Source organism: Trichomonas vaginalis, chromosome II, assembly GCF_026262505.1.
Source record: "Trichomonas vaginalis G3 chromosome II, whole genome shotgun sequence".
Taxonomy (NCBI): domain Eukaryota; phylum Parabasalia; order Trichomonadida; family Trichomonadidae; genus Trichomonas; species Trichomonas vaginalis.
This window is the reverse complement of record NC_067204.1, coordinates 6812728-6838733: the sequence shown is the minus strand read 5'-3', so window position 1 is coordinate 6838733 and position 26006 is coordinate 6812728. Positions and strand designations below refer to the sequence as shown.

Sequence of the window (26006 nt, the reverse complement as noted above, 5' to 3'; positions counted from 1 at the left end):
ATAAAATGCCACAGAAGAGACAAAAGGAACCGTTAATGATGGTTTTGATACTATGATTCAAAGAGGTGGGCACCCTTAAACATTTATTTTATTTTTATATAAATGGATAACACAGATTTAAAAAATTTAATTTATGATTTAGTACTTAATCAAAATTTTCTTAATTATTATGAATTAAAATCATATCTCCAAAAACATAATAACAATATAACGAGTGATGATATGGATTATTATTATCCATATTATAAAAATGAAATTTTGAAATATCATGATACAATAATTTCTAAAATTAAAGACAAAATTAAAAATAATGAATATACAAAGGAAAAAACTAAATCACAACTTAAACAATTGAAAGATTTCAAAAATAAAGTATTAACAGAAGAAGATATTGATGAATTATATAAATTATATAATCCTGAGCCGCAAAACGCCCAGGTCCTTCAGACCATAAATGAAGCACAAGCTTTAATTTATGATTCATTAGTTAAATCATATTCAGCCCGACTTTTAAATGAAGATCAACTTTTGGAATTCATCCTTCAACATAAACTCGAAGCGGGAAAGTATATCAAACCTTTATATACAGCATATTTAAAACAAATGAATAGAATACATCCAGAATTAATGAAGGGGGGAATGAAATCCAAAACTTCATCATCCAAAATCAAAGCAGATAAAATTAAACCACTTGCAACACCAAAACCTCCAACGACAGTACCTCCTCCTCCTTCAGTTAATCCTTCATCATTCACTTTATTATATCCATTTCAAACATTAAAGAAGCAAAAAGATTTTAAAAAGGATTTCAAGATATTAAATAAACCAATTGACCCGAAAATTCAACCGTTAAAGGAAAAATTTAGTCGCCCCTCATTTGCACCATATCCATATTCATACGAAATCGATCATCTGGAATATTCAAAAGGAAACGTTACTTATTTATTTGCCATTAACATTAACACTAGATATTTATATTGCATTCCAGTGAAAGGGAAAACAGAACAGGAAACAAGAAGAGCTATACAATACTTACTAGATCATGAAAGAGTAGATAATATCAGGGGTGATGGTGATAAAGGATTTCAGGCAGCTATGGCTCATTATTTCCCACAAATTAATTTTTTCTTTTCATCCTCTCCATATACGTTTCATAATAAAATAGTTGATGCGGTAATGAGAACTCTTAGAGATGCGTTAGGGTTAACGGTCAGATATACTGGGATGGAAATCATGACTCCATCATACAACAGTTAGTATATTATTACAATAATACATGGCATAGAACTATAAACATGAAACCAGTGGAAATGAAAAATGATATTTCAAAAGAATGGGAATATATTAGAAAGCAAATGGAAAGGTTGAATGATGTTAAACGTGAACAAATTAATTCGGGGCTCATGAATTTTAAACAAGGGAATAAAGTTTTAATTCATCTCGATTATGGAAAAACTGATAAATCAATGACAAAAAGAAGACGAAGATTTGACACAATAGCTGAATTTATTAGATATATTAACGGCAATGCATTAGTTGAAGTTGACAATAAATTAATAGAAAGTCCGATTTATTTTATTACTCCATTATATTTAAATAATATTTAATTTTTTTTATTTCGTAAGAAATGAGTGACAACAAAGCAGCCAAGAGTCCTGATTCAATTAAGATTCAGAGTCCAGACAATGAATATAAAAAGAAACTAAACAGAATTAAATCAAAAATATGCTATTACAAAAAGAAGCCGCAATGCGGCGGGGCCGATGCCCATAAAACTAAAGGAACTGAAAACGATAAAGAGAGGAAAGAAATAATCGAAAAATTAGAAACTTACCGTTCAATCCTTAAACTGAGTGAAGCAAAAATAAAAGAATTTAATAGAATAAATAAATTGATTGGAAGAGATGAATTTAATAAAGATGAATTTTTAAACTCTATCCAAATTTAATTTTTATTCCTCTTCGACAACGTCTCTTCGAGACGCCGAACCCTTCTGGGTTCTTCTTTCCATCATTACTGCATAACCGCATCTTCTCGGTTTTCGTGGTTTGTTGTTTTTAATTAGTTCTTGCATCATTTTTATCATTTCCTCCCTTGTTATGATTCGTGGTAAATTTTGAGCTTGTGGGGTATCCATTTATATAAAAATAAAATTTTGTTATCAGTTATTTTATCGTTAATGGTTTTTAGGTTATTCAATAATTAATTATTTTTGAATAACTGATGGTGTCACTACGTCACCATGTCACCAGGTTAATTAACTTCTCTTAAAATTACTGACAACATGACATTTTGACAACAGTCCAGGATTAATGCAAAAATAAATTCCAATCATACTTTATAAAGCTTCATTTACAGGTATTTCATCATCAGTAAATGAATCCTCATTATCGTTTGGTTCAACCTGTTTATATAATCCTTTCATTTCTTCTTTCAAAACATAACACCATGCTTGTTTACCATCTATTCTTCTCTGTTTCCTATCACATTTATCCTTAATGCTCATTTGAAAGTTTTTGTCTTTCATGTCTGATGGTTTGCAGAATAGAGCATTTTTACACGTCATGCCTGCACACAATTCATCATAATATGTATTTATCCATACATCTAAAGGATTTGTTGATAATTCTATTAAATCTTGTTTGGCTTCAGTCATCGGAATGATTCGTACATTAAATGATGAAAGGTCATATTGCATAAAATATGTTAAAAGGTTATCATAAAATTCCTTAGTGCATGAATCCATCAAATTCTTGAAATAATCAAATTGACCCTTAAATTTACCATTAACCCTTAAAACTACGTATCTTCTGTCTCCAACTTCAATTTTGACAGGGTAGACGTTATTAGTTACCAAAATGAAATTGGCAACATTCTGAGCAGTTCTTCTGGGTTGATTCTTTTCATTAATTCTAATCTCATTATCCGTAATAATTGATTTCAAAGCGTTGAAGTTTGCGAGTCTATCTTCACCTACATTCTTGAGTTCATTAAGTACAAGAAACATTTTATTCTCAACTACTGAATTGAAATTACCCGTTAGCTCACCTATTTCGGTAATGTTTTTACATGAATAACCGGCGAGAAGTTCAGAAATAATGTCTGTAAATCTGTTTTTACCTGTTCCCTGAAGTCCTTTCAAAATAATTGCTGTTTCATTCTTGATTCCAGGATGTTGAATCATTGATGCAATCCAGCCGAGAAGGTATTTATACACTTCATCGTTATTATCACAAATGGCTTCTTTAATGAAATTCATAAACATCTCAATTTTTGAGTAATCTGGTTTTTCGAGAACGTTGTATTTATAACCTTGAAACGTTGAGAAAACATCTGGAGAATCAGATTTAAAGCAAACACCCTTAACGGTTAATGAAGACAATTGATTTAGTAGTACAGCCCATGCTGTTATTGTTTTACCTTCTTCTTTAAATAATTTAATCATTTTGAGTGACTCTTTCATGTTTGATTGAAGAACGAATGATATTTGATTCATTTTGTCGTGGATATTATAGTCCTTTTGAATGAAGTATTTGTTTCCACAATCTACAAAACGGATTACACGTGATAAATCCTCAATTACTTCAGAACTGTTTTTATACTGATGATTTTCAGCCTTGTGTCTAATATCTGTTATCAAAAACGAGTCATCAAGTTTTATATCAAATGTTATTTTTGGCTTACGTAATAAAGGTAAAACGTATTCATCATAATATTCCTTTTGGTATAGTTTTAGAATCTTCACTAAAACAAATGGAGAAGTCATTAAATGTGAATATCTACTACGTGCTTTTTCAAAATTACTTTTTGCATTTTCTGTTAAACTGCAGAAGTTATAAACGTTATCGTATGCTTCATTAATTAAATGATTAGGTAACGAATTAATTGCTTGAAACAGTGTGAATAATGTAACTTCTTTTTCTAAATTCATGTTTCCACCGTCATTATGTACTTCAAAATCACTGATGCCATCAACTATGCTCTGGGCAAGTTTATCGTCAATGTTTACATCTTTGTTTTCATTCATGATAGTCTTGATTTCTTCGTTCTTCTGTTCAACTCTTACCTTAATATTCAAATCATTTAATATATCATTCACTGTTCTGGTTATGGTCGAGTCGTAACTTCCACGAATGAATGAGTATGTATTGATTGGTTCTGTTGCATTCTTGCGAACTCTTGAATCAGCCATAACTACTAAAGAACGCTTTGAATCATCCATAGAAGTCATGATATCAATATCATAATCATTGCAGGAATAACATTTAATCATTCTGTTCGAGGTTGAATAGAAGAAATTAGTGTTACAATAAATGTGAAGACCTCATGAAGCGGTTTTAACGATAACATCTTTATCCGAAAGTTTTGATAGAATGTCTTTTCTAACTGTTTCTTTAAGTTCATCATTGTACGATTTATTGATATCAACATCTATAATCGTTAAATTTGATATTTTATTTACTAATAAAGCCATACCAGTTTTCCTTCCTCTTCCTCCATCATGTTTGAGGTAGTTATGTAAATCAATCTTGTTTTCACCAATTCTTTCGTTGAGGGTTTTAGTTTCTGCCACAACTAATTCCTCAGCTAATGAATCAATAACTTTTTCATCAGAAACGATATAGTTGCTGTTGTTGTTTGTTGCTGTCATTTATATAGGAATAAAAAATAAAAATAATTTTAAAACTAACTTTATTTTTGGACTGCATCAAATTTCCGGGAATGTTGTCAAAATGTCATGTTGTCATCACTTTTAAGAGAAGTTAATTAACCTGGTGACATGGTGACGTAGTGACACCATCAGTTATTCAAAAATAATTAATTATTGAATAACCTAAAAACCATTAACGATAGAATTTATTTCCGGGAATGTTGTCAAAATGTCATGTTGTCATCATTTTTAAGAGAAGTTAATTAACCTGGTGACATGGTGACGTAGTGACACCATCAGTTATTCAAAAATAATTAATTATTGAATAACCTAAAAACCATTAACGATAAAATTTATTTCCGCAGTTCATCCGCTACTTCATTACCTAATTAATTACAGACATAAAATATATTTAGTTCATTCGGTACCATGCAAATACAGTCACAAATGGTGGCATGTAATCTTTACCCAAGCCTGTTGGATTTGTTGTGAAAGTATGGACATGATTTCCTCCTGGTTCAGTTTGTCGAAAAGTCTTTTTTGTTGAATCGTTATAAGATGGAGATAAAACATCATAACCAGCTTCATAGTCTGAGTTGTATAATGGGTGGTCTCTTAATGAGTGTCTATGGTCGCCAGAAAAGTTTGTCGTTCCTGTATGAGTGTGCGGTGGAAGGTTTGCTTCTTTAATTTTCTTTGAACCTCCTGTATGCTTTGAAAATTTAGCACAGTATAAGAATTTGTCTACAATCTGCTTCCATGTACCAAAACCTAAAACACTTGCTGGATTTGTTGAATTCATTGATGTATAAATAGAGCCTATAGGATATAATGTTTGAAGTATTTCATTTTTCATGCTTGTAATCACATCATTTACTTCCGACTTCTTTGCATAATTTTCATCTACATAAGTTTTATCTGCTTTAAGGTCTAAACATCCTGAAACCCATCCTGTATCAGCTTTAACTTTAAAAGTCTCCGATGTCCATTTATGATACCATTCAACCTTTTCTTTAATTTCATTATCTTTTTCATCTACATAAGTTTTATCTGCTTTAAGGTCTAAACATCCTGAAACCCATCCTGTATCAGCTTTAACTTTAAAAGTCTCCGATGTCCATTTATGATACCATTCAACCTTTTCTTTAATTTCATTATCTTTTTCATCTACATAAACCAAATTTGCCTTCTTCATTAACTCACTATCCACGTATTCCTTATCTACCTTCTTCATTATGTCATTTAGGAAACCTTCTATGAATTCCTCATTTAAATTAAATCTTCCAATCTTCAAAACTTTAGGAAATGCATTTAATGCGTAATATCTCTGTTCTTCTGGTGGAATTGATGTTATATCATCCGTTATTCCTTTAATTTTTGAATTCATAAATAAAATTTCTTTTATATTTGATATCACTGCACCACCTTTGCAAACGAATTCGAAACGGTCATTTTTCAATACTATCTCCAAATCTCCATATTTCAACCTTTGCGTTTGTTCTGCCGTCTTTGAATTATATGCATATATGGCGTATGTAATGGTCTGAAGGACCTGGGTGCTTTGCGCCTTAAGTTGCTGTTGTTTAATCATTTATTACGATTTAAAAATAAATATTTAATCCGTTATCTCATCAGCTATTTTCTCTATTTGAAATTGCCATAATATTTCATTCATAAATTCTAAATCACAATCAAATAGGTCAGTTATTCTAAATTTAATATTTGATAAATCTTTTGAATGAAGAATAAATGAATTCCCGGATAATTGAAACGGATATGATAAAGAAAATGTGTTTAAGTTGATGGATAAAATGTTTTGTATTGATGGGTAAGAGTTAGGGTCTAATGTTTGATGTGAAAATCTCATTGGGGTATTAACTTTATCACATTTGATTAAAATGAAATTGGAACCAGTGTCAGAATACAAAACATCCCCAACATCTTTTTCAAAATTTAATATCCCCAACAATGAACGAAGATGAGGAGTACAAAATTTAATTTTCAGCGGGAATTTAATAAGGTTATTTATTTCATCAAGTTCAAAAAGTTTATCAGGTTTTGATTTAAAATTTTCTTCATACCGTACGATAAATGATTCATTTAAATAACTTAAAATCATGTTAATATATCCCATTTCGCTATCACATTATTTATATACATATCATACGTTTTTTCAAGGTCTACGACCCCGCCGCTATGCGGCTCATGGTCATCTTTAATAAATGATATATAATCTGAAGGGTCTAAAAGAATGGGATTAAATTTACCACTCACAGAAACGAGAGTAACATTATAAATTCCGCTAACTGTTAAATTTAATTCACAGTTATTATTCGAAATAATATTGATAATTGACATTTTTATTACGATTAAAAATATGGTAAAGCGTTATTTTCCAGTGATAAATAAAACTAGAATAAGATTACCTCAAGAATTCATAAATTCAACGAATAAGAAATTTCATTCATGTTATAAATTTTAGTGTTTTCAGAAAATATGAGTCAGTGTCATATTCATCAACAGGTTATATTTCACTTCATTCAAATTTAGTTCAATCAAACCCATATAATGACCATTTCATAAGATTTTCAGATGGTATTAAAAATGTAATTGATAGATTAAAATATGAACATATTGACAATATCGAATTTTTGGAATTTTGGTTTAAATATCCCGATGGAAAAAAGATTGAAGTTAAAGATAAAGCTGATACTATAACAAAAACAATTACAATGACCGATCCGGATAGTGGGGAACAAAAAGAAATAAAACAAACGATAGAAACTGGTGAAAGGTCAATTATTATTGATTATGATTCAAAGGATTATTATTCGATAATGTTAATGCTTGAATATTAAATAGCCTTAACAAAGAATTTTTCAAGTGATATTTTATATTCATCAACTATTTTATTATAAATATCATTATATGTTAAATGAAGTTCAGTTGTTGTTCCGTTCTTTGATATCTTAATTGTGCTAATATCCTTTATAGGATTTATTTTTGCAACTGTTCCGCAGCATGAAACCTCATCATCTATGAAAAATTGAATCTTAACGTCTGAATCTTGAACATCACAAAGAATGGCGATAATGTGAATTAATGATTCATAAGGTAAAATAATTAAACCGAATTGGTCAATTAAATTTATTATTGAATCATAATTATTAATTATTATATCACGGTAAATTTTCATTAATTCAGAATTAATGTCTATTTTATATGGGTTCTCGATGTTTGATGAAAGAGGTGGGGGTATGTTGGATAAGTAGGAATTTCAACAGGTTCTTTACCAGGTTCAGATAAAATGATTGGGTCTCCATTCTCATGGTTTTCTTCATTCTCCTCATTCTTCGGTAAGTCACGAGTTAATAAATTTGGTTGAGTTGCTGACCTTGTTAATTCAGGGCTAACATTAACTTTAACATTTTGAATAATTCGTGATTTATCATCATTTACGTTATAACCAACCATAATCTCTGCTTTTGCGTTAGTGTTCTTTTGACTAGTGAAACGTCTTCTCATTTATAATCGAATAAAAAAAATATATTTAAACTTTTATTTTGCTGGAACTTTTGAATCTATTATTCCCTGTATTTGTTCTTGAAGTTGATTTTTAGCTGTTTCATTGTAATTAATAGACCTAATATATTCATTAATTGCATTCTTATAATCATCTGATTTCTCAAATTTTCTTTTATCTGATTCCTTAACTAAATCATAAGTTAAACCTCGTTGCTGATATAATGGTTTCTTAATTAAATCTTTGAATGCTTGAGATAAAGCACCTGATGCAATTCTTGCTACTAATTGGTTGGAATTGCTGTTTAAGTTCATCTTTAACATTTGCGAAAACTGGATCGAATAAAGCAACTTTAAAGAATTTCTTAGCTGAAATTTCAGGTCTAATATTTGCATATTGACCATCAAACTGGTTAGAATATCGTGGTAATCCATCCGGTCCCTCTTCAATAGCATTTAATTCTTCATTGAAATAAGAATATGGATTATAACGGTATGAATTAATTGGACCATTTTCACCTTCTCCAATGTATTGTTTAACAGCTTTTCCATTTTCATCAAATTGCATAGGATAACGTTCATTATATGCTTTACGTTTAGGATAATCAGTTATAGTTAATTTGTAACCATTTATGACTTTAATATTACCTTGACCATCAGTAACGAAAACTTCATTTATACCATCAGGTTTTCCATTTGGACCCGTAATGTCTGCTTCGTGTGCTTCCCAATTTGGACCTTGACGTTTGGCATATGCTTGAGCTTCTGGTAATGTTAAAACGTTTCTCATTTGTTTAACATCTTTTTGAAGACCAGCAACAATATGAACTAATTCTTTCATTCCATCAGGAACTTTAGTTAGTATCCCTAAGTCGTGTACTGTGGCACTGCGCGCCTCCGTACACCACTTAGCGGTTTTGACACTTTACGAAACCAGTAACGTATATTTTACAACACAACCATAACACCAACTTAACCTTAAATATTTACAAAACTATCTGACACATAAACGACTTCACTAATGATTTCACTAACTACTTCACTAATGACTTCACTACCGTCCTCACTAAATAAAAAATAACCTTATTTTTATTTTTTTTAAATTTTTTATTTCATTACAAAGACATGTCCGACTACATTTACTATGACTCTTTCCCAGAACGTTTCCGTGAACTATTCAAAACTCAAGTAAAACTGAGAAACATGCATTTTAACAAAGACAGACCCATTGACGATGAAAGAAACCCTGAATATATTACAATCCCTTATGACGCAAAGTTCATTGCATACATTCCTTATGGTCGCAGAGGAACGAAAACTATTTCAACAAAGAATAAAAATTATTTCTGGAGCGATGAAGAAAATTGCCTTATCTACATAAATGCATACTTAAATAAAGCTACATATTGTACAAAAGAAGGTTGGACTGGATTTGAGCTCTACATATACGACGACGATGGAAACAGACGCTGTGTATACCCATACGATAATATGTACCATTGTTTTCATCAAGCATTAAACGAATACATAGTCAGTAAGGGTCTCATTCCTGTTGAGTAGATATGTTATATTTTTGTTTTGTCATTTATATAAAAATAAACTTAAAATTAATGATATCACCACCCTCACACGTATGAAAACATAGCACAAAAATAAATTTAGGTGAAGTGGTGAAATCTCACCTCTTTTTTCACCCGTTGAATTCATTGCTTTATAACTCTCTTCCTTTCTCCAACTCTTCTAACTTCTTCTTAAGTTCAGCAATGTTGTCCTCATGAAGTTTAATCTTCCTTAATATACCTTCTCTATCTAATGGTTGCTTTATCTTTCTAAACTGAACTCTACCATCCTTCATAGTATGAACGTAAAAACCTTCTGGAACCGCTCCTGATTTAATGTATTCTACCAAAAACTTTTGTTTCATTGCTTCAGTGACTTTAGTCGTCATTTCAATCAAATAAAAATTTTAATATTAAATAAAAATAACGTTATTTTTTCAGTAAGGAAACGCAGGAGTTTTACGATTTATTTGAGGAGTAGGTTCTGGTTTAAATGTTGGAGTCGGTTTAGGAGTTGACTTTTGAACAGGAGTTTGTACTTTCATAGGTTCAGGAGTCATTGAAGGTGTTGTTTGTGATGGTGTCGGAGTTTGTTCAAATTCAGCTACTTCAGTATTATTTATAACATTTGCTTTATTTCTTTTCAACATCATAACTGCTCCTGCTGTAGCTAGCAAACCTAGTGGGAGACCATATTTTATATAAGGACTTGACCAAATGCTATTTTTGACAGGAGTTGGTGGAACACCTAACTTGGTGAGACTGCTCTTTGCCATTGTGCAGCTCGTAAGAAATATTCAATAGGTGCTCCATAATCGTTTGGTAAAGTTTGTTTCATAGATGGTGAAGGTTCGCGAGAGTTTGATGAAGAACTCATTTATAAGCTTTAAAAATAAACGTTCATCCTTTATTCCTCACTGTCGTCCGTAGCTAAGTTATAGTCATCTAATCTTATTATTGGGATTCCATTAGCACGCACCTGAATGGCAAAGCAACAATCCCTCATAAATCCAATAAGTGGCTTTGGTACATTTTCTGTTGCTAGTTCAATAGGTCCTTTAACAGACAATTTGTATGTTATTGGGAGCAGTAAGATGTTTGACCTTGCTGGAAGCAAAAGTCCACTTCTGTTGGAAAACCACATAAGAAATGTGTGTTGTGTCATAGCTATCCCATTTATGTTCCACACTACCATCATCCACCAATGACCTCATAACATCTTCATTAAATCCAATCATATCATTGTTTGTATTGCAAGCGTTCGCAACCATTTCATAAAATACAGTCCATATGATTTTTCAGGTTCTGCAGGCATATTTCCATAAGCTCCCATGGAAAGCTGAAGATATTTAAACTTAGGGTTCTCAAAATTAACATAATAGTTGTCTTTCTTTCTAAATAGTGCCCAAATACTTTTAACATTAATAGGCGTATAAGCTGCTGTAAATGTTGCACTTGAACTATCTGTATTCTTTGAGAATGAACCGTCCATAGGAATCCAATCCATAACTTTAACAGGAAAACATAAAGCCTCGTTTGTATAATGTTCTACAAGTTCTGTATAAATGTTAGGGTCTAAAGAGAATGACTTTGGATGAATGAAACAATTCATTAAAATCCATCTTTGTTCGAAATAGTTGCTGGGTTACAGTTGTAATAGTAACTGTTCCACTAGCTTCTACTGCCTTCGTTATCATAGTGAATGGTTCATTCCATGGAACAAATTTATTTGTCGGTGGATTTGAATCTGAAGCAAATGCAACTTTAAGAGTTGGATTGAAAGCAATGATATCATTTACAGATATAGATGTGCATTGTAAGGCGTCGCTACTGAACTTTACTTTAAGCTGAATGTTTCCTGCAAAAGCTGGAATAAATCGAATAGCTTCTAATGGAAGGAATCTTCTAACAGGAATTCTTAAACGAGTTTAAAATCAAATGATTTTCCTGCTGTAATTGGACCACTAACAATTTGTCCTGTTCTGCATGTTCCCGAATGACTCCATACATCTTCATGTCGAGTCTTTGAGAAAACATCTACTTTCTTTATTTGTTCGTAGTTTGTGAGTTTGAAGTTATATATGCTTCTTCTCTTGCATTGTCTTGAGAATATACGATACGACCATTTGCAAGGATTTGATATCCAGCAACTGCATAGAAAGCGTCATCGAAACCAATCCAAAATCCTGGTGGGTTTGTTTTATTGGAACCTGAACCAATTTCTTTATCTACAATAAATTGACCTTCCATTTTATACGTAATGAATGTATTGTAAAGGTCCAACATATTTTCACCAGGAGGTGAGAGATTGAATGTTACCCATGTGTTATCTTTAGCAGTTCCAGTTGTGATGGAATCTTTGCGTCAGAATATTTTCTATTAGTGTCACCAATTTGAACTGCATTGTCTATGATATCGAAATATGAGCGAATCTGATGAATATGCTCTGCTGGAGTAAATTCGTTTAACTGTTCGTTCTGCATTGTATTTACTTCAGATAAAAATATCTATTTACTTCATTATTCTCACTCTTCTTCTTGGCATTCGTGGTGGAAGTTGTTTCTTGACATTTTCAATGAACTGTACATTCTCTTTTGTCTCGACTTCTTTCACTGGCGGGTCAGGGTTCTTTGACTCGGTTTGCTTTTCAATATGAAATTCACGAACTTTGCAATAAGCTCTTGGTTCGTTATTGAAAGTACATCTGGCTTCTTTTCTTCTTGTTCTTTTGGTGGCTCAGTTTGAACAGAAGTTTTATATGGGCTTCGTGGACTTCACCCTTGCCATGCACCTTAATGTTGTCGCTCTCTGCATTCGCTAATGGTACCTTTCTTTTTCTTACATATATTTTACCATCTTACTCTGACTTACATAATAGAAAGGATTTGTATTCCTCTGGCGTCATTTAATATAATAGACTCTCGTTCTGATTTTGACAAGCTCATTTTACATCGGTTAAAGTTTTAATTTAGTTTTTTATCTGCAGTCAAATGACTCAACAAGCCCTACGGACAAGACCCAAGGGGTCATAGATGTTGAAGCATTGAAGAAAGAAATTCGCGAGCAAATTTTATCCGAACTGAAGGAACAAAAACAAGAACAAAAGCCAGAGAGACCAAAGAGAAAACTTAGTGAAAAAACAACTAGCTGCATTAGCTGCTGGAAGACAGAAGAACCCACGTTTGCTGGCGAAAAAAGCTAGAGAAGAAGCAAAAGCAAAGGAAGAACAAAAAGCTAAAGAAGCTGAAGCAAAGAAAGGAGTAAATGGTTTATTTTTATCCGAACTAAATGTATAGACAAATACCTTTAACTGTTGCGTTCAGTAGTGAAAACCCTGACGTCAAAATAAAGGGGAACAGAGATAACGTTTAAGTTTCCAACAGACTGGATTGTGAACATAAATGAAGAGAAGTACATTGTGCATAAATCTATGTATATAACACGTGCTTTCAGAAAGGTTGACTTTATACTTCAAGTCGAGATAGAAAATGACGAACAGTCTTTAAGCGCCCAAAACATTCACATATACAAATACTTTAAAGACGATACAACATTGTTGCAATGTATGATTTCATTTAATGAGATGTTCGAGAAAAAGTTCAACATTGAAGTACAAACTTTACAGCCTTTACGTGAGTTTCTTGCACAACTGAAAGAAGAAGGTAGTCAGCCACAACTTATAGACTTTCATTATGAATTTAATGAAAATGAAGATGGAACTCATGACTGTCAATTCATTGTATTCTCACCATTCAATGAAGTCGCTAAAAGAAAGAAAATCCATTACGTATAAGATTTCAAATCTCTGAACCAAGTGATGATTTAAGAATGTTTTCAATTATGATGCAATGCTTCGAGGAAAAATGAATTTTCAAAGATTGTAACACCTGGCATTTGGGATAGAAAGCAAGCTATATTATATTCAAACTTAAGTAAAGGAGTTGAAAATGAGTTCATTGGTCATACAAGAACTTCACCACTTCCTAACCCTAAATACTATAAATTAACTGGCTTCAATCGTGAGTTTTGGATAGACATGTTCTCCACTCATGACCATAAAATGTCCAGTGTTCTTGCCTCCAGACCATAAAGACTGTCTCTACATTGAAGCACAACTCTTAAACTTACCATCGCAGTATTGTAAAATCTACGCTAGCTTTATTTTTATCACGAATGACCTCATTCATGACTCATTCATGACCTCATTGCTGACAAAAATAAGCCGCTAGCGGCAAGGGCGAAGCCCATGACCTCAGAACTTCAACTTACGAATAAAGCTTGTTTTAGTCGTTATTGAAAAGTTGAACTTTTCAGCAAAGCAAGGTTGACATGACTTACATAAGTCGAATGCAATCTCTTGACCATCATAAAGTGCTTTGTAAAGTTTCATTAAACTGAACTCAGAGTCTTTGTCATATGTTCCAACAGGTATGTGAATGTTCTTATCTTCATTGTAATAGCATTGTATAGCTTCAGGAAACATTTCATTAGCGGTTAAAGCAATAACATCTTGCTTCACGCCTTTCATTCTGCAGTGAAATGCAACTTCATTTAAATCGTTAGTGAGTAAGTCTATGTAGGTCTTCTTTCCACAGAAAATACTTTTATAAGCTAAACTTTGTTTTCCAGGTGTTATTTCTGCAAAGTCGCTATGAAATTGACCAAGGTTCTTTCCTATAAGTTCTCTACCATATCTCTTCTTAAACTCTGCTGCAAGCTTTGGGATGTCTTCATTATATAAGTGCATACTGTCGGTATCCTGGTAAAATATTTGAAGACCCATGTCCTCTGCAGTACAGAATACTTCATTCATAATACGTTTTGACATAGACAGAATATTAACACCAAGTGGACAGAAGTTAAAGTGTCTGCAAATGCTTTTCGTTAGCTTGAAAATAGTTTTATCTGAACCATCCAAACCTTCGAACTTCACTATATGGTTGTAATTTCTTATAGCATATCTTATAGCATCTTTGTCATTTACTATGGTTATTTTTGACTCAATAGGAGATAGAATAGTTTTGCCATAAATGCTGTTCAGAATGAGTTTTATAATTTCTTGCAAAGGATTTCCTTCTTTCTTATACTTTAACCTTAACTCAAACAACTTCTTTACTTCATCTCTTATTCTCATATCTCTGTTTCCATCGTAATAGTATCCTTGCAACACTTCACATTTGACACTTGATATTTTATGAGGTCTTGTAATGTTATATGGTCAACATGCATGAGACAGCAAGTGTTTGAACTTCTTGGAACGTTAAGTTCTGGATTTAGTTCAGGGTCGCAAACTATTAAATGAAAGTGTCTGGGTATACCAATCTCTGTTATCTTAATGAAGAACAAAGAAGCCAGACATAAACTTTTCACCAATGGGTTTTTTGTCGTCATCGAATAAATGTCTCATGAGATACTCTGTGCTTAGCATCTCATCCTTCAATACTTTTGGAATTCCTTCTAAAGTTAAAGTCTTGCTATAGCTGAAGGATATAATGAAACAGTGTCGAAGTCAGCAATGAGTTTCTTTTTGCTCTTTTGTTTCATGTTATCTGACAACATACATCTTCCCCTTGAATGCATCTCGAAATAAATTCTCTTGGTTTATTTGAGAGGTCATAAAGATTTCCATTCGGGAAGTATACTCTGTTTCAAACAATTTGTTAGCAATAGAACAAATACTAACGTAGTCATAAACGTTTAAATCAAACTCTTTCAATAAGTCATTGCGGAACTTTACAAAACCTTCTCTTAAAATTCTTACATCTTGTTTGCAGTAAAACGTGCTATATTTTTCTAAGTCGAAGTGGTTTTCATCTATTCTGCAACCTTTGATGGAATCTATGTTCTTCATAAATGTATCTGCATCATGGATAAACTTACATGCTTCAGAAATGACACCAGTTCTGTTGTCATTTGCTAACAAAACACTGCTGTAGTAGTTATATGGAAATACTTCTTTCGGTCCTGTTTGTAAGTTAAACATAGCAGGAAATAGTTTAAGCTTCTTATTTATAACACTGTAAGAGTCTTTTATAATAATTGCCCGTCCTTTATATAAACCAGTTATTTGCATTGTTCGTGAACCTTTAATGATGGGAGTTCCTTTCACTTCTGTCATGTGTCTTAAGATGAAGTTTATGTCATAACTGAGGTTGTGAAAATATATTAAACTCTTGTCAGGAGTCTTTCCAAAAATTCTGTTGCACAGTTTTGACCCCAAATGCTTTCACTAACTGAACCATCTTCACTGTCATAACAGATGTTAAAAGCTTTATGAAAGCCATCCGTACTACACTCAAAGTCAGCAAAGAAAACGTGCTCAGGTATGAATTTACATTTAGCTTTATTTACTTCTTTTGACTCTGCTTTCTTCTTCAGTTGTACACAATACTTTGGAGCATATGTCAAATCTTTAAATGGTGCAAGGTTCTGTTTATATAAGTCAGTCGTATATGTGAAAAGTTCTCCATAAGAAATAGGTTCGAAATATTTGCACTCCCACAATGTTTTCATAACATCCCATAGCGGTGTAGTTCTATCCATGCGAACTACATATTTGTTCTCTCTCTTTGTATATATTTTCATCTGTTTCTCAATGTTCATTCCACCACACTCCTTCAAGATTTCTTTATAGTTTCGAATGAAGTATGTTGTCATTGGAAGTCTTTCATTTAGCATGTAGTGGTCTTCAACAAGAAGTAGGTCAATAGTTCTAACAGTTTCGCATTCTTTTGGTATATATCTCTTTATTTCATTATGTCTTGAGTCATTGAAATAACCAATGGTAACATTAAATGCTATACCTGTTGCGTCAGAAATTTCTTGTACTTTACTTTGAGGAAAGTCTCTAACACGAATGACTTCTCTCATGTGGTCAATAGTTTCTTCATTTACTCCAGCCTGAATGCAAGCATAAACGAAACAATTGTCCTCTGTCATAAGTGTTGCAGTTCTTTTGTTCAGTTCATTGAAGATTTGGTAGCGTTCAAGATTTATAGGTAATGTGCAAAGATACTTCCAGAACTGCCCGCTTCTCTTCTTATAAAACTTCTTTTCACCATTATCTTTCCAAAAGCTTTCTATAAGTGCTGGGTTTCCTGTTTGCTTAAGAGCTTCCAAAATGGCTTTCTGGTCATTTGTCAGTGTGCTTTCATCTCTATATGGTCTCTTTTTTGGTTTGCCTTTCTTTACATCTGACATCGTTAAGCCTTCATATTCTGTTAAATCATACATCTTTATTTCGGTAAGATTCTTTATGTTTGTCAAGAAGAAGTCATAGTGCATTTCAACAATACCTGCAGCATTTGCTTCTATCTCTGATATAAAGTTCTCCTTCAAGAGCTGATGTAGTAATGTTCCAATATTATTGAGGTTTAACGTAGAACATTCATACTTTCCACCAAGTTTATAACATACCATCCATCTCTGTTGGAGTTTATTTTAATTTTCTCTAAGAGTCTCATGAAAACCTTACCGAAATGTTTGTGTAAGTAGTCTCTGTTTGGTTCATCTAAAGCTTCGATGTTAAAGTCAATGAGTCTATTGCCTGACTTCACATTTCTCTTCCTATTCTCTTCATCTTTCTTTAACCATCTCTCACCTTCTTTTGGTTTGTCGTCAATGGAACGAATGACATCGTTAGCTTTGCGAACTTGTTCTATAGCACTTTTAAACATCTCTCTTCTCTGTTGTTTCAGTGTGTCGTCTCTTCTTCTTGTTTCACCAACGTTCGCATTTGTTATGTCAAACATTTCTCTTCTTACTTCATGTGGTACAGCTCTTCTTGTTTCACCAACGTTTGCATTTGTTATGTCAAACATTTCTCTTCTTACTTCATGAGGTACTGAACGTCTATGATATAAGTCAATAGCAACGTCATTTAAAGGAAATGCTCTTGCATGGACTTCGTCCTCGCCGCGTTGCGGCTTTATGAACTCATGAATTCTATCATAACTTATTGCACCATTATAGTCTTTAATGAAGTCAGCGAGTGCTTTTTTGTTTGTTGCGTAATGCTTTGCAACATCTATATTAGCTTCTGTAAGAAGTTGTTTTATTTCCGAGTGTTCTAACTTAGACAACTTCCGATACATCTTTAGTAGGAAATAAAAAAATATTTTTGAAAAAATTAGATTAGATTTTTTTAAGTTATTTTTCAAAATAATTTAATATTTTTATTTTAATGAAACACATGCAAGATTGCAAGTTCTTTTCATACAATGCTCTCGCTACTGCCATCAAGAATGAGTTCAATGGTTCTGCAAACGTTAATGTTATCTTTAACAAGAAGTTTGTGAAAGAATCTAAGTTCGGTCAGTATGTCAGACCATTAGCTATTGTCATTGACCGCAAACGTTATACTTCACAAGAGTTAGCAGTAGTTTTGAAACAAAAGGGTTTCTTCGTGAATGTCAAAGATACTCATTATACTTTATAAAGAACTCCAACATTGACTTCTTCAGTATTGCTATGAATCTTTCCGAACAGAAAGAATATAAGAAGGGTGAAACAAATGTGAAATATTATCCTTCATCTCTGAAGACAATAACGAACAAAGATGTTATACAGAAATTCTTACCAAAGGTTGAAGAAGCTTCAATTGACATTGACGAAGGAAGTGAAATGGTTGAAGAAATTGACCCTGAAGCTATTTAAGCAAAAATATATTTTTGGTGAAGAGGTGAGATGTCACCTGTTTTTTCACCTCATTCTCTCTTCGTTAATGTTGTCGTGACTTCTTCGTTAATGTTGTCGTGACTTCATTCTTCCTCTTTGAAGTTATCGAAATATTCTGTTATTTTTTCCTTCAGTAATGTTAAGTCTTCTTTGAAGGTAAGTATTGTGCAACCTTTGATGTCATAGTGTGTTTGAGGAAGAGTATTTTTGACAATTTCTTTTATTTGCTCATTCGGTGTCATTGAAATCGGTAAGTTTTCACGATAGAACCAGTTTCTGTCAGATTTATATATTTTAGCAAGGTCGTAAAAGCTTTTGTTGTTTCTTCTGACTAAATGCAACATAACCATATCTTTATCTTCTTCATTCTCCAACTCTTCAGTATAAATCATATACTTATAGTTCTTTTCCTTTCCTTTTGGTACTGAACGTGGTATTCTTTTCTGTATGCTTTTGTCTTTGGATTCAATGACTTCATCTTTTGCTTGAAGTTTCTTTTCCATCTCTCCACGTTCTTGTCTGTGAAGTTCGTCAAGAAGTTTGTAAATATTCCAAGCATAACGTGGTGAAGCCCACATTGCAACTGCATTTACTAAAAGTCTATGAACATAATATCCTCTCAAACCGTTTGGCAATTTTTCACGGTTTTCATAGAGTTTTGGCGACTGGGATTTTTTACCTACTCGCTGTTCTTCACTGTTTTCAGAAAAAGTACGTCTCGCTGTGCTTCACTTAATAGTTCTATGGTGCTTTGGTTCCTAAACCAGTCTTTAGGAAGCTTAGTATCTGGAGCAAAACAAGCCGTCAAAATACTTTGCATTTGGTACATGTCGTCTTTGACAGAACGAATGAGTCTCAATTGTTTGTTATACTGTATGTATTCGTATTCTTCATTTATGACTTCATGAACGATAGCAGTTGTTGTGTTCTCTAATGTTGACATATCTGTCTTTACATACAGGATAAAAAAATAAATAAAATAAAAACTAACTTTATTTTTTCTGAGATAAACACTATTTCTTCACAACATTAAATTTTATCCTGTATGAAATGACTTTAAAAAGATTATTGACTGACTTCGAATACTATCTCATTGACGCACTGACAGACCCTCAAAACTGTGTTGAAAGTTCTTTAAGCTTTAAGATTGAAGGTACGACGCATTTTGTCTTCACTTACGTATTGAAAGAATATGACCGTTATCATAACGAAGTGAATCAAACACTAATAAAATTTGTAGATAAAAAATTGGTTAACAATGAATATTTTAAACGTGAAGACCCAAACACTGCTGGAGATGATGAAGAATACAGACAAGTTATTGAAAAAAATAACGCAAGATTAGATGCAATAGAAAAGAAGTTTAATGAATGTCTTACAAACACGTATGAATATCTTATGCGGTGGGAAGCTAGATGGAAATAAATTTACGTCAAATATGCAATTTATAAAATCTTATGTCGACAGGCTACGTAGCACAGTGGTCTAAGGTGGTGTTATGGAGGGGTCAGGGTCTGTGGTTCGAACCGCGACGGCGCCGTATTTTCTTATTTTCTTTATTTGTCTTGTTTGTCGTGAATAAAAAGTGTCATAAAAGTGCTCTATCTTCCACGGGAATAAATAAAAAATTTACTTTATTTCTTCTTTATTTCTTTGTTCCGTGGAAGAAGGGTTTTGCTGTTTTTTCTCAGCCGAAATCAATGATTTTTTCATTTTTGGAATCCTTAGCGAATGAGGAATCTTTTCTCTCGTGGAAGCTTTGACCTAAAATATAATTTAGGTGAAGAGGTGACATCTCACCTGTTTTTTCACCTGTTTTCTCACCCTAGTTATTTTATAAACGTTTCACATGGTAAACGTTATTTTTTTAAATTTTGTGAAAACTCAACGGTTTGACACAAGCCCTAAAAATTATTTTACTCAGAATTTTGTTGCTAAATTCAGTAAAAATAATGTTTAGGTGAAGAGGTGAGATGTCACCTGTTTTTTCACCTGTTTTCTCACCCTAGTTATTTTATAAGCGTTTTACATGAATTGTACGATGTATATTTGAAATCCTAAACAATTTCGTAGCTTCTATTTCTTCTGTCAGTATGTCAAAAGTTTTAACAATGCCGAAAGTTTCTTTATATTTCTTCTTGACGTCAGATAGAAGGAAATCTTCTGCTGTTGGATAGTTTTTGTTCAGAAATTCTAACATGTTCATTTTATCTTCTGCTGGCTTTTCTGCTTCTTTCTTTAAGTCTGCATAGTCGTTTCTCATTCTTTCTATCTCTTTGACTGAGTAGTTATATTTCCTCATTGCTGCTTTACATTTAGAACATTGTGGGTTCAACTTTGCGTTATATTCTGAAACCTTACCTGCTAAAACAACTAAGGCGTCAATGGTTTTCTTCATCTCAAACATAGCGGGTCTTATCTGTTCATTCCATACCTTACCTCTTCTATCTTTATCTCTTATTTCCCAAACACATTCAGCAACTAATGAAACAAAGTTATCGTAGGTCTTAAACTCCTCAGATTTATATATGTCAGAAATGTTTTTATATACCATGTCGCAATCTTTGTCCATAACCTTATGGTTGCAATGAAAACCAAGGAATTCATAATTTACTTTACGTATGAACTTCTTTATTTCTACTGAGTCAGTTGGTTTCACTTCAATTTCGTCGAATTCAGGAATAGTGAGTTTTTGTTGTTGGATTTCAGGCAATTTGGGTAAATGGTCAATAATGTCCTGCATTTCATAAAGATACTGTTCATTTGTTTCATCTTTCGCACTACAGTCTAAATTACTTGTTAAAAGTTCTTGCTTTATCTTCTGGATTTTTGTTTCAAAAGTATATGAAGAAGGAATGAAGTTTTTCATCTCTACTAACATTGACGTAGGATTCATGACTAACGAGTTTGGTGAAGTTGTTGTGGACAGAGTCCCGCCGTTCGCGGCTTGAATTGTTGTTGTGCCGATTGTTGAAATCATATCTTTACATACAAAATAAAAAAATAAATAAAAATAAAACTAACTTTATTTTTTATTTCGGGAAAATTCATGAGGTGAGAAAAGAGGTGAGAAAACAGGTGAGATGTCACCTCTTCACCTAAATTATATTTTTTGGTGAATTCAATAAAAATAAATGGTTCATTTACTCACAATATTTTTGTACAAAACGACCCCAAACTTTTAACTTCTTTTCTGCAGCTTCAAATGCTATCTTAGCGAGTTCATATTCTCTAAATTCTCTCTTTAAATCTTCTTGTTCCCATTGGTCTAGTTCGTATGGAGAATCTCTATAACCATAATATATCTCACGTTCATGTTCTAATTGTTTTTCACACATTTTTCCAACTTCTTCTTCGAACAAAGGTTTAGCATTCTCCACTGTATCTTCGAGTTCTTCTTCATCTAACTTCTCATGAACTTTCTTGTCTATGGAGTCCATAATTTTTCCAACTGCTATACAATATTTTGGAGAAGCCCACATTGCAATATAGTTTACAAGTCTTGGGTCTACATACATTCCTCTAACCTGTTTGATTTCATCCGGAATTCCTGCATGAATTTTGTATAAAAAGCAACCCGCTGTTTTCCGCGGGTTGGTATATTCTTCACAAAATGCCTTAAAATACTCTTCCCAGGACTTATTTTCCAACAACCTTCTAAAGTCTTTCCTAAACTGCTGACACATCTTTGTTGCATTAATGTAACCATCCTTGTCTCTACGTAAGACTTCAATACCGTTATAAGTGCCTTTTGTGAATGTTTCACCATTAGATTTGTTCGTGAATGTTTTTGCTTCGACTGACATTTCTGTTCTTACATACAAAATAAAAAAATAAATAAAAATAAAACTAACTTTATTTTTGGTCTTTTGTGAAAATTCATGAAAATTCAAGAGGTGAAAAAAGAGGTGAGAAAACAGGTGACATCTCACCTCTTCACCTAAATTATATTTTTGTCTGATTTACATCCAACGAAAAAGTTTAGAAGAATTTTCTTATTCTTTCTGGCATGTTTTTATCTTTCCAGTACTCCCGCTCTAATGGTCCCAGATGAGTTGGTTTAGATTCTCTCAAGTTCTTAGATGGTATAACATCTTCAACGCCTCCTTCATATCTTACTTTATAAGTGTCATCGTTTGTGTTATAGTCAAGTATTTCAATAACCACTCCTCGCTTTGCTTCGTCAATGGTTTCAGCAAGTTTGCCATTACTACTTTCGACTAATTTATGTCGAGGGTAAAATGCTATGGAGTCGTCAGCAGCTTTTATAAGATATCCATTACCTTGCGTAGAGTCTACGATATAATAATTTCGACTTAACCTTAAACGTTTCTTTGTCAATGGTTTGTCGTCAAGAACTACACGAACTTTTGTACCAGGAATGAGAGTAAATTGTGTTGAATTTCTGATATTTTGTGTTTGGCTTCGTTTCTTTTGTATATACTTTTCTTCTTGTTGTTGTGTCATTGAATTTGGTGTATGTCCTGTTGTAGAATGTGTTGAGGAATTGTAAACTTCGATGAAATGTTTCATTGTTTCTTCGGTAAAGTCTCGCTCTTGATTTAAATCTCTGAGAGTCCTTATGAAGCGGTTAATGATACCGAGTATGTTATGGTTATGGTCTTCAGTAGTGTAGTGAGTTATGTTATGCTTAATGAGAAAATCTGTGATTTCATTGCTGAGGTATGCACTGTCTTGGTCTGATGTTAAAGTACTTGGGCTATGTTCTGCTACAAACTTTTGTAAAACTCTTAACACTTCACGAGTTCCTTTATTTTTCATTGGATATGCATATGCTTTACGAGTGTTAACATTAATGAAGATGAGGAATGTTTATGACCACATTTTCTGCTTTGAATGAGAGTGTCAAATTGGTATGCGTCAGGAGTGTTGGAGTAAATTGGTAAAAAGTAGTCGTAAGGGTTTATTTTTGTTTGATGTACAACATTTTTGTCAAAGAACCTTTTCACTTCAGCTCTGTTAGTAAATCCCCAACTCTTTGCAGCTTCATTGAATTTCTTAAATGACCTCCATGGATGTTGTTCGAATACTTCTTTCAAGCTCATTTATGTAAAGTTAAAGATTTTAACCAACTCGTATCCAAGCGTGCATTGTTATATAAGGAGGCATATAATCTTTTCCATTACCTGCTGGGTCTGTAATACCAGCTACAACATGTGTATGATTTCCTGCAGTTCCACAGAAAATACCTGTGCTTGAATCTACTGGGTCAGTTGAAATATCATATCTATGCATTCCCTGTCTATCCGAACCCGCTGCAAGATTTGTATAACCTCTTTTTGTTATTGAATGTGAATGGTTTCCTTCCACAGATGTTCTTCCACTGAACCTATGCATATGTGAAGGAAGGTTTTCAATACCTATTTTCTTTGAACCTCCCATCTTCATTGACTGCGTATTAGTGTAGAATGGAAAACTGTCAACTATTTCATACCATCTACCACCAAATAAAGTGTTTGGATTTATTGGATTCATAGACGTATAAACAGCTCCTATAGGATATATTAAATCATATATGCTCATAACTCTATAAACATATTCTAAAGAACTTATGTCATTAAATACCATTTGGAATGTATCTCCCGGATGAAATGTTGCATTTGTTCCACTTTTATAATGTAATGTTAGTTCAATAGAATTATCCAAGAAAAATTCAAAAGTATCTGGTTGAAGACCTCTAACAAATTCAAATGGAGTTGCTGGTTCACCATTTATAATTTCTGTTGTAAATGTCATTGTATCTGGTTTCGAAAATTTCTTTGTTAGTTCAGAACTTTGTTATTGATGTCCTTTCAATAATTCTGTTGAGATGATACAATAAGGTTAATTTTATTGAGCACTTTTCGTCTTAGCTTTTGATAAAAAAGGTTTTCTAAATTGATTCTAAGTTAAAACGAAAAATTTAACTGCTCTGTATGATTATCGAGGAATTAATGCAACGCATTCGGAGCCTTATGAAATTCTTCTCCAATCCGGAAAATATTTGTTTGAATTATGGGGTGCTTCAGGCATAGGAACTGGATCGAACGGTGCATACGTCAAAGGGTATATTAAATTTGATAAATCTATAAAATTATATCTTCATGTCGGATCTAAATATTATTCTGGTGCAACTCTTCCGTCTTATGGTGGCGGAGGTCCAGGCCAATTTTCTGGCGGCGGATCATCTGATATACGCCTTGAACCAGGCGATTTTGGAGATTTCAACGGTTTGAAAAGTCGAATAATCGTTGCTGCTGGTGCAGGGTCTCAGGATGGTACACTCATTGGAAATGCATTTTATGAGGATGCTGGTGGTGCTGGAGGCGGGCTACTTGGATTTAACAGCACATATGAGCATGGTCTTGGCGCCACTCAGATATCAGGAGGACCCGGAAAAGGTCTTGCCGGCACTTTTGGATTTGGAGCTGGAAATCCAAATAGAATAGAATCCTCAGGAGATAATGATGGGAATGCTGGCGGTGGTGGTGGGTATTTCGGAGGTGGAAACTCCGAAATACCTCAACATTGTGGCGGTGGAGGGGGAAGCTCCTTCATTAGCGGTTATAAAGATTGTATTGCCATTCTGAATTCTTCAACGAAAAGTGACATTAAATTTTCTAATTCATTTGATCCATCAATTCACTACAGCGGTTATAAGTTCACAGACGCAGTAATGATTGATGGTAAAACATCTATGCCAAGTCCACATGGTGGCACTGAGGTTGGCCATTCAGGGAATGGCTACATACGAATTACCCAATTTGAAACAAATTATGTGAGTTGTTCTCAAAAGTATTCTATGAATATCTTTAGTTATTTTATACTTCTTATCATTGAATCATAAACAACACTTTCAATAAATTTGACATTTGAATATTTGTATGTGAACTTATAGATGATTATTTAAGCTTTGAATTAGATGCATAAAATATATTGATTGATAAACAGAATAAATGATTTAGAACTATTATTGATGCCCTTTCAATATTCTTGTTCAGATTTATATAGTTTACGTTATCTTATATTGGCAAGTACTCTCAATATTTCCAGAGAGCAATTAAGTTAATTTCATTTGTCACTTTTCATAATTGATTCTGACAAGAAAGTAGTTTTAAATATAGATAGGTTCAAACGAAAAATTTAACTTTTCTATATGATTATCGAGGTATTAATGCAACACATTCAGAGCCTTATGAAATTTTCTTTCGGCCAGGAAAATATTTGTTTGAATTATGGGACGTATCTGGTGGTGGAACTGCAGCTAACGGAGCTTACGTGAGAGGATATATTAAATTTGAGAAACCTATAAATTTATATCTTCATGTCGGATCTCAATATTATACTGGTGCAAAACTTCCATCTTATGGCGGCGGAGGTCCAGGCCAATTTTCTGGTGGCGGATCATCCGTCATCCGTCTTGAACCAGGCGATTTTGGAGATTTCAACGGTTTGAAAAGTCGAATAATCGTTGCTGCTGGTGCAGGTGTTGGTGATGGGCTGTTTGGATTCAACAGCTCATCTGAGCATTGTCTTGGCGCTAATCAGACATCGTGAGGACCTGGAAAGGTCTTGCTGGCACTTTTGGTTTTGGAGCT

General features: G+C 33.0%; 15 protein-coding genes and 4 pseudogenes across 19 annotated transcripts, besides 2 other annotated features; 5 read left to right on the top strand and 14 right to left on the bottom strand.

The window, feature by feature from the left end:
* Window positions 1-870: 870 nt before the first annotated feature.
* Window positions 871-7850: a mobile genetic element.
* TVAGG3_0499010 (uncharacterized protein) lies at window positions 1628-1948 on the top strand (the record flags this gene model as incomplete). Its single annotated transcript, XM_001318303.1, has 1 exon — window positions 1628-1948. One exon carries the CDS (start codon window positions 1628-1630, stop codon window positions 1946-1948), a length of 321 nt encoding a protein of 106 aa, XP_001318338.1.
* Window positions 1952-2137, bottom strand: TVAGG3_0499000 (uncharacterized protein; the record flags this gene model as incomplete). Its single annotated transcript, XM_051236514.1, has 1 exon — window positions 1952-2137. The coding sequence occupies one exon, from the start codon at window positions 2135-2137 to the stop codon at window positions 1952-1954; it is 186 nt and encodes a 61-aa protein (XP_051094338.1).
* Window positions 2339-4231, bottom strand: TVAGG3_0498990 (uncharacterized protein; the record flags this gene model as incomplete). The annotated part of the gene is made up of 1 exon (XM_051236513.1): window positions 2339-4231. The coding sequence occupies one exon, from the start codon at window positions 4229-4231 to the stop codon at window positions 2339-2341; it is 1893 nt and encodes a 630-aa protein (XP_051094337.1).
* Window positions 4325-4651, bottom strand: TVAGG3_0498980 (uncharacterized protein; the record flags this gene model as incomplete). Its single annotated transcript, XM_051236512.1, has 1 exon — window positions 4325-4651. The coding sequence occupies one exon, from the start codon at window positions 4649-4651 to the stop codon at window positions 4325-4327; it is 327 nt and encodes a 108-aa protein (XP_051094336.1).
* Window positions 5064-5882, bottom strand: TVAGG3_0498970 (phage tail repeat-like family; the record flags this gene model as incomplete). The annotated part of the gene is made up of 1 exon (XM_051236511.1): window positions 5064-5882. A coding segment is annotated over one exon (819 nt), but the record flags the coding sequence as incomplete, so codon positions are not given.
* Window positions 7851-7864: 14 nt separating the features above from the next.
* Window positions 7865-8176, bottom strand: TVAGG3_0498950 (uncharacterized protein; the record flags this gene model as incomplete). The annotated part of the gene is made up of 1 exon (XM_051236510.1): window positions 7865-8176. One exon carries the CDS (start codon window positions 8174-8176, stop codon window positions 7865-7867), a length of 312 nt encoding a protein of 103 aa, XP_051094334.1.
* Window positions 8177-8209: 33 nt separating this feature from the next.
* Window positions 8210-8963, bottom strand: TVAGG3_0498940 (annotated as a pseudogene). Its single transcript has one exon. A coding segment is annotated over exon 1 (754 nt).
* A 66-nt stretch (window positions 8964-9029) lies between these two features.
* Window positions 9030-24201: a mobile genetic element.
* Window positions 9299-9733, top strand: TVAGG3_0498930 (uncharacterized protein; the record flags this gene model as incomplete). The annotated part of the gene is made up of 1 exon (XM_051236509.1): window positions 9299-9733. The coding sequence occupies one exon, from the start codon at window positions 9299-9301 to the stop codon at window positions 9731-9733; it is 435 nt and encodes a 144-aa protein (XP_051094333.1).
* Window positions 9885-10121, bottom strand: TVAGG3_0498920 (uncharacterized protein; the record flags this gene model as incomplete). Its single annotated transcript, XM_051236508.1, has 1 exon — window positions 9885-10121. The coding sequence occupies one exon, from the start codon at window positions 10119-10121 to the stop codon at window positions 9885-9887; it is 237 nt and encodes a 78-aa protein (XP_051094332.1).
* TVAGG3_0498910 lies at window positions 10170-10609 on the bottom strand (annotated as a pseudogene). The gene has a single exon. A coding segment is annotated over exon 1 (440 nt).
* Window positions 14095-14961, bottom strand: TVAGG3_0498900 (annotated as a pseudogene). The gene has a single exon. A coding segment is annotated over exon 1 (867 nt).
* TVAGG3_0498890 lies at window positions 16133-17195 on the bottom strand (annotated as a pseudogene). Its single transcript has one exon. A coding segment is annotated over exon 1 (1063 nt).
* On the top strand, window positions 18202-18387 carry TVAGG3_0498880 (uncharacterized protein; the record flags this gene model as incomplete). Its single annotated transcript, XM_051236507.1, has 1 exon — window positions 18202-18387. One exon carries the CDS (start codon window positions 18202-18204, stop codon window positions 18385-18387), a length of 186 nt encoding a protein of 61 aa, XP_051094331.1.
* TVAGG3_0498870 (uncharacterized protein) lies at window positions 18492-18800 on the bottom strand (the record flags this gene model as incomplete). The annotated part of the gene is made up of 1 exon (XM_051236506.1): window positions 18492-18800. One exon carries the CDS (start codon window positions 18798-18800, stop codon window positions 18492-18494), a length of 309 nt encoding a protein of 102 aa, XP_051094330.1.
* On the top strand, window positions 19459-19833 carry TVAGG3_0498860 (uncharacterized protein; the record flags this gene model as incomplete). Its single annotated transcript, XM_051236505.1, has 1 exon — window positions 19459-19833. One exon carries the CDS (start codon window positions 19459-19461, stop codon window positions 19831-19833), a length of 375 nt encoding a protein of 124 aa, XP_051094329.1.
* TVAGG3_0498850 (organellar and viral DNA polymerase type B) lies at window positions 20770-21388 on the bottom strand (the record flags this gene model as incomplete). Its single annotated transcript, XM_051236504.1, has 1 exon — window positions 20770-21388. A coding segment is annotated over one exon (619 nt), but the record flags the coding sequence as incomplete, so codon positions are not given.
* Window positions 21552-22214, bottom strand: TVAGG3_0498840 (uncharacterized protein; the record flags this gene model as incomplete). Its single annotated transcript, XM_051236503.1, has 1 exon — window positions 21552-22214. The coding sequence occupies one exon, from the start codon at window positions 22212-22214 to the stop codon at window positions 21552-21554; it is 663 nt and encodes a 220-aa protein (XP_051094327.1).
* Window positions 23494-24165, bottom strand: TVAGG3_0498830 (ATP binding; the record flags this gene model as incomplete). The annotated part of the gene is made up of 1 exon (XM_051236502.1): window positions 23494-24165. The coding sequence occupies one exon, from the start codon at window positions 24163-24165 to the stop codon at window positions 23494-23496; it is 672 nt and encodes a 223-aa protein (XP_051094326.1).
* A 211-nt stretch (window positions 24202-24412) lies between the features above and the next one.
* On the top strand, window positions 24413-25255 carry TVAGG3_0498810 (glycine-rich protein family; the record flags this gene model as incomplete). The annotated part of the gene is made up of 1 exon (XM_051236501.1): window positions 24413-25255. One exon carries the CDS (start codon window positions 24413-24415, stop codon window positions 25253-25255), a length of 843 nt encoding a protein of 280 aa, XP_051094325.1.
* Window positions 25256-26006: the final 751 nt, after the last annotated feature.